The sequence below is a fragment of the Oculina patagonica genome, chromosome 10, assembly GCF_052425735.1.
Source record: "Oculina patagonica isolate OP01 chromosome 10, crgOcupat, whole genome shotgun sequence".
NCBI classification, from domain to species: domain Eukaryota; kingdom Metazoa; phylum Cnidaria; class Anthozoa; order Scleractinia; family Oculinidae; genus Oculina; species Oculina patagonica.
In genome coordinates this window covers 15,795,922-15,808,028 of record NC_135767.1, presented here as the reverse complement: position 1 = coordinate 15,808,028, position 12,107 = coordinate 15,795,922, and the positions used below count along the sequence as shown (strand labels likewise).

At 37.4% G+C, this 12,107-nt stretch overlaps 1 protein-coding gene across 3 annotated transcripts; it reads left to right on the top strand.

The window, feature by feature from the left end:
- Positions 1-7,304: 7,304 nt before the first annotated feature.
- LOC144628080 (adenosine receptor A3-like) lies at positions 7,305-11,198 on the top strand. Of its 3 annotated transcripts, none has more exons than XM_078486132.1 (3): positions 7,305-7,392; positions 8,203-8,313; positions 10,093-11,198. In XM_078486132.1, the coding sequence occupies exon 3, from the start codon at positions 10,186-10,188 to the stop codon at positions 11,047-11,049; it is 864 nt and encodes a 287-aa protein (XP_078342258.1). In that variant the 5' UTR covers positions 7,305-7,392; positions 8,203-8,313; positions 10,093-10,185; the 3' UTR covers positions 11,050-11,198. The 3 variants fall into 3 exon arrangements, with proteins under 3 accessions (XP_078342258.1, XP_078342259.1, XP_078342260.1); XM_078486133.1 differs by having other exon boundaries at positions 8,203-9,552; XM_078486134.1 differs by lacking the exon at positions 7,305-7,392 and having other exon boundaries at positions 8,119-8,313.
- Positions 11,199-12,107: the final 909 nt, after the last annotated feature.

The following is a 12,107-nucleotide window of genomic DNA, read 5'->3' as shown; positions in this document are numbered from 1 at the left end:
CAGGTTTGGATGTCTCCAATAAGCGTAGACGGTGGGCTTTCAAAATAATGCAAGTTATTAAATTAGTCACTAATGTCCAATTCATTTTCTAGGCCAAAATAACTCCAAATCTAAATATAAGTGTAAGAATGAGTTGATCTTCATCGAAATATATAATTATTTTGAATCCGTTCAATAAATTTGCAGTGCGTGTGTTTTCAAGTCGAAAACACTCGGATGTACCTCTTGTTTTAAACTTGATAAAAAACACTGCTGCTCATGTATTAAACATTACTTAAAATTTATTCTGCGAGTGACTGAACTGGCAGTTTTGCTCGACAAACTTACATTCACTTTCCCGCCTGGATTCTTCTTTAAACTTGTGTAATTCCTCCACATATAGATAAGAAGACTGAGAAGTTGTGAGCCACCTTAAACTAAAATACCTAGCTAGTCGATTTTATTATTTAATGCTAATGCTTAAAACGACTTTCGTTTTGGCGGAGTGGGCGGGGATATTGGTTTAGGTTTAGAGCACACCTTATTATAGGAATATAACGAAGCATTTTAACAACGCGAAAAAAATTTACGCGTAATAAAATTAACGCGAATTTAAGAAAAGTTCTGGTTAAATCCTTATAGTAGAAAAATTAACATTAATAAAATTAATGCGAATTTTTAAAATTCGCGTTTATAACATGTATCGCTAATTTCCTATAATAAGGTATATTCAGAAGGCTTCGAATATTGGCATGTGACGGATGACCCAGAGTCACATAGTGCCTGTTTAAAAATGTGTTTCTTTTAAGTTTGTAGAAAAAATCCTAGTGAGCGGGCTATCTTTTAGTTTTAGTACTAAGTGGTTCTAACATCAGAGTCTGTGGATTGAAACCTTGGGTGTGACCATTTGAATTAGAGTTCTTAATCAGTACTTTCATGCGATGCTATTTATCATACTGTTTTATTTTCTGAATGAATCTTAAATGTTTCAACTTAATAAAAATGAGAGCTTTGAGCAGGATTTTCACGTGGTACTGTTTATTTTGTGTTTCTGCCAATTGCTTGTTTGCATTTTCTGAGAAAAAGCCGTTCAAAACAACGCCATTTTGCTTAATCAAAACGTTATCTTTGGCGCAATGTTCAAGACAAGTTTTTGATAAATGGATCGTCAAAACTGAATCCCAAGATAAGAATTTTGATAGTTCGCCCAGAAGAGGTACAACGAAAGTTAAAAAACAATCAACATATTATTAAAGAAATGAAGCAATCAAACACCTTACATTGCAAACTGTCCGAGCCCGCTTTTTATGATCATCAGGCCTAGAACACGGATCTGGCCAAGACCTAGCCTCCTACGCAGACGCTATTCGGTGTCGTGTGGAGGAACGTGTGACCGGCCCAAATAGCGTCTGCGTGAAAGGCGATTCACGGGCTGAGGTCACTTAACGTTATTTGAGTTACGATAAAAAATGAGCATACTACGCGTGTACTCAAAAAATCAGGATTGGCCATTGTCCGTGTTCTTGCTGCTGATCAAAAGGAAAGCGGGCTCTGGGGAAGAGATTGGTACGCAATCAGACAGATAACAAACATATTCAAGTAAGTGAGGAACAAGCCCACATTACAATTGTTGAAACATGTCAGCTTTATCTTATTGCTTGGCTCTGGCTTGGCAGACCGCCTTGTATGACTTTTGCAAGTTTTTTTGGTTGAATTGTATGAAACGGTTTTGAACGAGAGCCAAATTAAATCAAATTTTAATGAACTACGTGAACTAATGTTTATGTAACGTCAAAAATCTGCCGTCGTCGGCTAGATCAATGCGAGCCCTATTTGCCTAAACTTAAAAAAAATAGCGTTCCGTCACATACTTCAAAAGAAACCGGAGTGCTGCCTCGGAGAAAGTTTAATTTTTGAAAATCGACAACAATGTTGAAAGCGAGAAAACCAGAGATAGGGTGTATTTTTACAATACGATTATCGAGAGTTCCAAATGAGGCAACAAAGGAATTCAGCAACTGAGTCTAAGTACATACATAGATGTCAAACAGTCTGATTTGTCTTATCATCTGTCAATGGGCTTTGTTTTGAAGCTTTTTAATGCAACCTTTTCCAAATATTTAAAGATGTTAAAATACTTTCCGCAATTCATTTCCCAAAGAAATGCTTTTGTAGTTGATCTGAGAAATGCAAGTTCACTCTAATTATTTGCCTAGATTTTGATGAAACATCCGACAACTATATATGAAAAACATATTTTAGTATATATTAGGTATTTCACAACATCGTGTTTTGCTCATATTCCCAGTTTAAACAAGTTGACAACTATTGCATCAAAGAAGCACTTGACTAGAACTTAAGGCATTGTTTTGACATTTTATTTTAAGCGAAATTTGTGGAATCTGTTCACTTTGTTTGCACCGCCGCCCTGAAGCCGTTAATACTTTCTTACCCTACAGAAAAGCAGTTTCAAAGCCATTCGCTCGGTGAAGCCAATGTCTTCGATTGTAACAGCCGTGTTTAAAGCTACAATTGGCTTACTTGTGAATGAAGGCAGAGATAAGATGGCGGGGAAGCTGAAAGATGGTGATGTTACGGATCAAAAATTCCGTTGTTTGATCGTCCGTGAAATAGACGACATTAAGTCGAAGTTGGATGGACTTTCAAGGATGGATTTGCTAGCCAGTATCAGCTTCTTTGAGGAAGGAATCGAGCTGCTTTACGTAGTGTTTGACAAGGCAAGAACCAGAAGCGACCACCTTGGCGAGAAGACGGCACAAGCAGCTTGTGCCGAGGCATTTTCTTTTGCCGAAGGAATGCGAAACTTGGAGCTTACTGACCTGGATGAGTCAGCTACAAGGGCGCTTTCAAACGCAAAGAAGAGATTCGAAGATGCTCGTAAGGAAGCAACAAAGGCTTTTAAAAATGAAGCTCTAGATACGTCAGACCGAATTCTTGCTATGGTGTATCGAGTGATGGCGACCATACTCGAGACAGTAGACAACCCTGCGGACGCCCTGGCAACATGTAAAGTGTGCATTAAAGAACTTAACTGTCTATCAGCAGTTCAGAATAGTTTTGATGTTCAGCTTAAGAAAGGGAAAGGCATCCAAGGAGTGAGGGGTTTGTTTAGTAAAGAAGAACGAAGGAAGATCATCTCCAATGTATGTCACGTGAATCGTGTCATCTATGATGTCACGCAAGCAGTTGGAGAGCGCGAACCTTTCTTGATGCGGCCTGCTATTGACACCAGTAAAGGAAAAGTTGACCCACTAGCTGACAGAAGAATAACTGAAGTTCTTTCTAAACAGGGAATGGAGCATTTCTTTGTTACATCTGTTACACCATGGTCATTTGGCCAGGACTACCTGAAGCACCCGGTCTCTATCGCTACAAATTCCAGCGGACAATTCTTTGTAGCAGACACAAGTGATTTTACCGTAAAGGTCTTTGACAGCAGCGGGAAATTTATGAATAACTCCAGTCTCTCCATTTCTGATTGCGTAAGCCAAGTAGTGAAACGTGTTTTTTATTCAGCCATAGACAAGATAAACCACGTTTATGTACTTGTCGAAATGCATAACCCTAGTGCTAAGAAATCCGAGATTGTACTATACCAATTTAACTACAATGCTGGACTACATCACAAGTTTTCTCTGAGGGAATGGCCCCTAGATAGCTTGCTATCTATGGCAGTGAACGACAGGCGCAAGGTTTTTGTAACGGGAAAATCTTCAGCGGGAAATTATTTGGTTGTCCGGTACGAGACTGATGGACAATATGTAAGCAGTTTTGGAGAAGGGGTATTGGAGGGCACGACAGATATCACCACTGCTAGTGATGGTCGTGTTATGGTTGCGGCAACAGACATGTATCATGATGGATGTGTGCACATATTTAGTGAAAACGGTGATCATCTTAACAAGTTCAAACTTGAAGGAAAGCACTTCCTTCCTAGAATTGCATTTCACGGAGCAACTGAAAATGTCGTAGTCGCTTCTGTGGAAGAAGGGAATGATCAGCTGCCTGTGCAAATTTACAACAAAGATGGTAAGTTCGTGCGGAGCACTCAGATCGATCAACAAGACTACAAACCTGCAATTGAACCAGTTTTTGGATACACTGTTCAAGGGATAACAGTGACCACTACGGGACACATTGCTTTAATTTTATCTTACTCAGACAGGGTGTTTGTTGTGTGAAAACTATAAAGTCACGTGAGACCATTTGCAAAGTAAGGGAAATTGTCAAAACCATTGTACTCAGAAAGGACCCATCACTCTGCAAAAAGACAGGTGGTCCCTTCATGTTCTCCGCTTCCCCCTTTCCCACCTTAAAAGATGGTGTCCTGTTTATATAGCCCCCACTCTATCAGGAGTAGAAAATAAGAAAAAGATTGAAACCTCCCAGTACCAATTCTCCAGCATTGCAATCTTCATGTAAACGTAATGTAAGTCTTAACTTGAATTTGGAAGCCAAAAAATTTTGTCCATTTGGCTAATCAGACAGGTGGTGTCTTGCATAACCCCCCTACCCGTACACAAGGTGGGTCCTCGTCGAGTACACTTGTTATGACCACTTTCCTAAGTTATTTTTGACGCAGGAGGATCGGAGGGATGCATTACCATAAACATATTAAAGAGGAAACAGTCAGAAATATACAATTTGAGACACTATTTGACCGAAAATCAAGAAAAATGTTTGCGTTCACGGGGACGTGTAACGATCATGGCCTATTAACAAATAGCTACTGAGGAAAAAAAACAATGACTGAATCGTGGATTTCCAGTGAACACAAAAAGAGCACGTTGAGTTTTTACTTTTAGGTATGCAAATTTGCCAAATTATCTTATAGTAGGAGTGGGGTTGAAAATAGAAGACTAATTATTTCAATGCCCAAGTTTTAGTGTCAGAACCAGCTTTTCTTACGGTTATGGACTTTTGTTGTTGTTTACTGGTTCTATCTGGAACTGATAATTGTGATTGTCCATTTCTCTTTTTAGTTAATGACAAAATTATTACATGACTGTAAAGAGTGATGTTCACTGGGCGTAAGCACAAAGTACAAGGAAACGCGTTAGCCCATAAGAGGAACGAACACACTTATTCTTTTTATTCTGCCTTCACTAGAAATATGTGCAAGAATAAGCACAAAAAGAACAAACAGTTTTGTTAGCTTGTGTTTATTATGATTATGAGTTAATTTATACACTCTTGTGTATATCCTTACGCCCTGTGAAAACCAGCCTTACTCAGAGAACATCAAATTGTAGAATGTACTACACCCTTTTGAGATTTTTTTTTTATACATTGTGGTACTGTATCTTATTAAGCCTTTTTAACGGGTTTTCTTTACAATTACTTGTTGATGGACTGGACATTCATTTTCTAATTTCTCAACTGGCTTTAAACGAGTTTGATCAATTACTCGTAAATACTTGTTTTTGTGTATGCGATGATTTTGGACTTGTGTTCTTAAAGTAATTATAAAGTAGGATTATATGTCCACAACATATAACATCTGATTAAAGTATACTCTACGAGCGAGTTTCACATATAGTGTAATTGCTTAATTTACTTAAAATATAAACAAAGATATAAATAAAGAGATGGAAGTTCTGAGAGTATTGATTCATAATCATATTGAGGAAAATCGAACATTAGCTTGTCTTTGTCATTACGAAATAGCCTATTGTTATTGTTTTGAAACAACTGTTTTTGAAAACGATAAGAGAGTTATTGTAATTAATTAAAACTGATTTAATAATTATAATTCAATATTTAATAAGTCACAGCAGTGTTTTGTCAAAAAATAATGAGTTCTAGTAAAATTGTAATTGGTTGTTCAGATAAACATTTTTATTAAAGATAAATGTCGATTTAAAAACGTTGATCGCTGTAGAGAAAAATTGTAATTTGGCTCAAGATTAAAGGAGAAGTTCACTCCAAAATAGCCGTTTATTTTCTTTACGCCAATAAAAGGTTTATACAAATATATGTTATTCACCAAAATTTCAGCCTTCAACGAGCGCTAATACCCTACGAAAACTTCCTCTGAAGTAGCCAAAACTCGACAGTCTTGGAGCTGGTTATGTATGCGTGACGTCAAAGAGCTCAGCCTGAAGTTTGTCGGGAAAATTTCAATACTCGAAACTGCTTGTTTCTTTGAAGTGGCTCGGCTTTTGTTTGTCAAAATGACTGTTTGTTTCGGTGTCTTGTGAGTTCCTCTCTCTGCGTGGGAGTCATATCAGAGCCTTTCTTGTTATTTTTTAACGTCTCCAGAGCATTTCAAACAATGTTATTATGTTAGCAAAATTTGTCGGATCGTAGGTGTAAATTTTTGTGTATTGACACTGACTGCAATAAGTGTGGACAGACTTTTCGCCTTGGCTTGTGGCCTGAGATACGGACAAGTTGTAACATTGAGGGCCTCTTCATATGATCCCGGTTGACCGGGCTGGCCCAGTTACCGAGATCTCGGCTCACTCCTATTTTCTTGTAAAATTTTGGATGTGTTCATATGAGAAGCCAGCCAGCCCGGTTACCGATATCTCGGTTTCTGCAACCGAGATCTCGACAACCGAGAAGAATATTTTCCCATATGAACGCTCCAGCCCGGTCGCCGGGACGCAACTTTTTTTGAGAAAATAGCTTCCCTTTCGTAATTGGGTGGTCCAAATGGTTTAATTTTGCCTTGCTCCTATTTCCACTTTAGAAATATGCGAATTAGCTTTATTAATAAAGTTACATGGGCCAATAAAGCTACGATAGTCGCGAAAGATGCAACTTTAGGTGTCGCCATTTTGCCTTCGTTTCTTGAATTTTATCCCCGTCAACCGGGCTAAAATTTTCCATATGAACAGAGGTCAAAATCCGTCCTGGTAACTGAGACAGCTCGTAAACCGGGCTCATGTGAAGAGGCCCTAAGAAGGGTGCGGGTCTTTGTTATTATTGTTTGGTTTTCTAATGCTAACACAGCAATGGTATTCCTGCATGATTTTCGCTGTTATTGTTTTGCGTTCTTTGTTGTTTGCCAGTACCTATATTTGAAGTGATTTTGGTGAGGTTATGCTTCGCGAAGATTTCGAACACGAGTACTTAAATATACTTATTCTCAAGGCCGGAACAATTGCTGATTGAACCACACGCAATGTAAACAAAATCGCCCTCAGGATGGGAAGGGACTGGCGATATTGTTTCATCACCAAATTATATTGTGCCAGTGGATAGTAGGGCCCGCGTTAATGACAGTTAGCATCATCTGCAAGTAAAATAAATGTAAACAGTTCTGAGCTGGTAGGAATAGCATTTATATACAAAAGGGAGAGCAGCAGTCCTGATATTGATTCTTTAGCCAGAAGCAAACAAAAATATAACTCAAATCTACCGTTAGAAATGGAAGCTACTGCCAGGGTAAGAATAAACTTAACTTGATTTGGAGTAATACTCGCAGCATAGTAGTGGACAGTTAGACACGTGCGTGCAACCGCAAGCATAATAGTTCAAGTAATTTGTAGCCTGTAGCCACCGAAAATGCAAATCCGCGAGAACTGGTCGGAGAGCGAAAACTCGGCAAGCTTTGCTTACGGTCTCTCACTTGACCCTGTTTTCCTAAAGGCGAGCCTGCCCGCAGACCCCTTTTTTGTTCTGATCAAAATACAATGCCTTATTATTCGGAGCGAGTACATGGGCTTTAGAATCATCCCTCTCTCTATCTTTATACTCGAAAATAACCCGGACACAATCGTTTGTGTTTTTTTCTTTTGATGAACATAAGCAATATAAAATGTGCCCATTGAATTTCATAAAATACAGCATGCAGAACTCCTAAAAAATGGAGAATGAAAAGCAAACATACGTGAAATTTTAATGTAAGCTTTAAAATTATATTTGCAAATTTTCGACAGGTTGTTGAAGGCTGTCAGTCATAACTAATTTTTGGAATCGTTTTTCCCCTAATGTTATTTCCTAAAGTTCCCTAGAATCATCCTGCTCTCGTAAAGTTTTGTCAGTGGACATGAAAGGTCTTGCCGTGCTCTTATCTGACAAAAAATGGTCAATTAGGGGTATTCTGAAAATCTTAAAATATTTAAATTCTAAAATGAGATACAAAATGCATTACGTGGCTAGGGACATGGCTTAGGTCCCGATAAAGTATCTACATATAATTAGTGACGTGTATGACAATTCAATTAAAAACCGTCATCTGTACTTCGACCACAGAATTTGTGATGTTGAGAAGAAGAAAGCGCCAAGTTTAGCACGAAAAATCTCGGCGAAAGAGGGAGAATTCCGTGGAAATACATAATAGTTTTTTCTTTAAATTGTGTAAAGGTAAGCAACATAATTTATTTATTTATTGTAGTTGGTGGCAGACGCCCAAACACTTGTAAGGTGCAGTAAAGCGGGCCACATTATCTTTGAACTTGTCTCGCAACCTAAAGGGTTGTTGTGTCAATAGACTTTTTCATGATTTCTGAAGCAATCTTGGTCGGGGCGTAAACACGTAAAAAATGAATAAAAAATACAGTAAATATATGGGGAAACTGGATAATCTAATGCTAAACAATTCATGAAAAGTTTTGTGAATTATAAACTCAAGACACCAGGTAATAGCATTTACTGATTACATTTAAAGGATATATCCTCCCAAGGAAAGCCGAAATTTAAGTTCTCATTCTCCCCCACTTGTCTTCAATTCAGAGCCATGAAAATGCGATTCCTCGCTTTCCGACACAAACAAAATAAATTGCAGTGCAGTAACCTTCATCACGTTTAAGGTTTTTGGGAATTCTAAGTACCAACTTTTTTCATTCATTTGTTGTATTTTTGCCGTGTTACCTCCAACCAAAATGGCTCAAAAAACCGAACGAAGGTCTACATGGTGCACAAAGGTGGACTTATATATCTACAGTAGAACCCCGGTAACTCGAACTCTGAAGGGAAACGAAAAACAGTTCAAGTTAGCGGGGTTTCGAGTTATCGGGGTCGATTGAATAAGACTGAAAGTTGGGTTAAAATCCAAGGGAAATGGAAGTTTTTTCGAGTTAGCAGGGTTGTTCGAGTTATCCGAGTTCGAGTAGTTACCTGGGTTCTACTGTATCAGCAAAAATACGGAAGGTTATCAATGCCAACCCTTTACAACTTTCAATGCAGTCAAGTGAAATTTCAGTAAGCGTTCTTTTAAGTTTGTTTTTTTTTTCTTGCAATTTTGCATGTCGAATTTATCTGTCAAATTTATATTTTTTTGTCAAACAAAATAAACTCGATGTACACATATATACAAGGATGTAAATCAATGGAGCCGAAGGCATTCGACAACGTCTACATCAAACATTCATTAACCGTTTTTTGTTGCCCTGTCAGAGAAACGCCATTGTATCTTTTAAGCAAATGTTCAAAATTAAGTTGCTTATTTTAAATTCAGATGCGATCGTTGACTGTGTTAAGCTCATTAATATTATATACGTGATATTATCGTGAAGCGAGAGGGAACGTTAATTGTAAGGATTTTCTTATATGTATTGAAACCTTCTTTACGACCGTAGATGACAAGGAGTAAATGTGAAATGGGTGAGTTTACGGACAACTTGTGTTATATCTTTCATCAATTGTCGACATATTTAAGATTCTTCCCATTTAAGAGTTAGGATCCTCAGTTAATTAAAATTCAAACTTTGACAAAGCTATCACAAGGACGTTGAAATATTGTTAAATATAATTTGCATAACGTGAAGGATGGTCAATTTAACTTACCTTACTTGAAGTGACAAATCCTAGCTACTATAATCACAAATTTTAATTACGAACTATTTATATTTAACTAAGAACGTTAATTTACTTTTCTAAGAACAGCCTTAATGTAAAATGTTAATTTTTGGCTATACAGCTGTTGTTTTCAGTTTAGCGAGTAACATCCATCGACAGCAGTGCAAATGTACTAAAGAATAGCCATTAAAATTTGAAGCGCGTTTTAAGAAGGCGTAGTAATGCACACTGTAGGTAAATGAAAGCAACTGCCCGCGTGTTGATACGATCCTAATAACCATTTCTTAGACCATTAATAATATGAATTCATTGTGATACTACACCTATATACTTTCTCGTCATCAGGAAAGTCATCTAGAACTAGCGGTTGAGTGTTGGAAAAGTCTTCGCAACAGGCTAAAGTAAAGGAACATTTAAACTATTGGCACACCAAATAAGATGAAAATGGCGAACATAACTCCAAATGAAAATGGCACGATAATTAAAGATTTATTTTGCAATATTAGACTTTTCGGAGAACATGCGAGGATCATTATGTCGGCATTGAATATACCTCTTGCCATCACTGCATTTCTGGGGAATGTTCTCATCATTGCTGCTCTTCAAAAGCCGTCGTCTATTCATCCGCCATCAAAACTACTATTGGGTTCTCTTGCATTCACCGATCTCTGTGTTGGCCTCATTTCACAGCCTCTTCGTGTAATCTACTTGATGTCTCCGGAGCACTTGAAACGTTGTTACTATATAAAAATCATTTTTAACAGCGTAGGTTTCGTCTTTTGTGGATTATCTCTGTTCACACTGACTGCAATAAGTGTGGACAGACTTCTTGCCTTGATGTTATGGCTAAGATACAAACACGTGGTAACTTTGCGTCGAGTGTGGCTCCTTATTGTTACGTTTTGGCTCTCTATAATTGCCATTGCAATAACTATCATTTATAACTTTTCAGTAAGTGATTTCTTTATCTGGACAATAACATTGCTATGTTTGATAATCTCAACTTTCTGTTATACAAAAATCTATCTCGCATTACGACAGCATCAAGCTCAACTACACGATCATGTTTACCAAGGACAACCAAACGGAGGAAGAATTCCACTGAATATAGCACGATACAAGAAGACAGTTTCCAGTGCATTGTGGGTGCAAATAACATTAGTGGTATGCTGTCTTCCTTTTGGTATCATCGTAGCTGTATATGCTATCACTGGATTGAATACACCATCTATTGACCTAACTTGGGAGGCGTCGATTCTTGTCCTCATGTTTAACTCATCTGTGAATCCATTTATTTATTGATGGAAGATCAAGGAAATTAGACGAGCAGTGAAGGCCACGATTAGACAGTTTTGCTGTTTCTTAAGCTAAATATCTCGAAGGAAGTTTTAGTTGTTGATCTAATATCTGCATAATCAACAGGCCTCAGGGGAATATTAAAATTACTCCTGAATCACTTTTGGACTTAACCACTTAACTACTTTTTGACTCCGCCCCACCAAGAAGCCTGCTTTGAACCAACAACAACACCACGTTTATACTTCTCCCTCTTTTTGCAACGTCCTGCGTTTTATTTCCGTGTACCTTTGATTGATTTTTTGTTGTTAGCCCATGCAATTATGAAAACTTTGTGTGTTATTCTAAAGTATAAGTAATCTTATTGTCACAAATCTGCATATAAGTTAACATATTCAAATTAACAATTAGATTATCAGCTTGATATTTCTATCGCGTGATAGTCGATGAGGGCGAAGCCCGAATCAACTATCATCGCGCATAGAAATCGAGAGCGAATAATCTAATTGTTTTAAAATAAATTTACCAGACGTTCAAAACTTAACAACAAGACAGGCTCTCGTTTTTTATTGAATAATGATATAAATAGGTCACGCCACAAGCTAATAATTGATAACTGCACCAAAATGCATTGGCTTCTGTGTGCGCCTTTGCATTTAATTCACGATTTATTAAAACCATTATTTGCTCGAAACTAAAGGAAAAGCAATTTTTTATTGTAAAACGACAATTGAAAGAAGTACTAACGTACAAGGGCCCTTTGGAAGTCAAGTTTTATAAAATTCGAAAACTTCAACAATTAGCAATTTATAAAAAGTAGAACAAATCGCCTGCAAGGAAAAAAACACATTGCATTGGCTTGTGTGCACGCCATTGGATTTCATTCGTGTTTTTTGAACCCGTCTCTTGCTCGAAACTAAACGTCTACAGGCAAATTGCTTTCATGTGCCAAACTAAAGCGCTACAAACTGAACATTTACATGTTAGCTAATACAGAATTCGAACAGCTTTTATTACCTTAAAAATTCTTAAAAGCATGAGATATCTGAAACACATTGAAATAA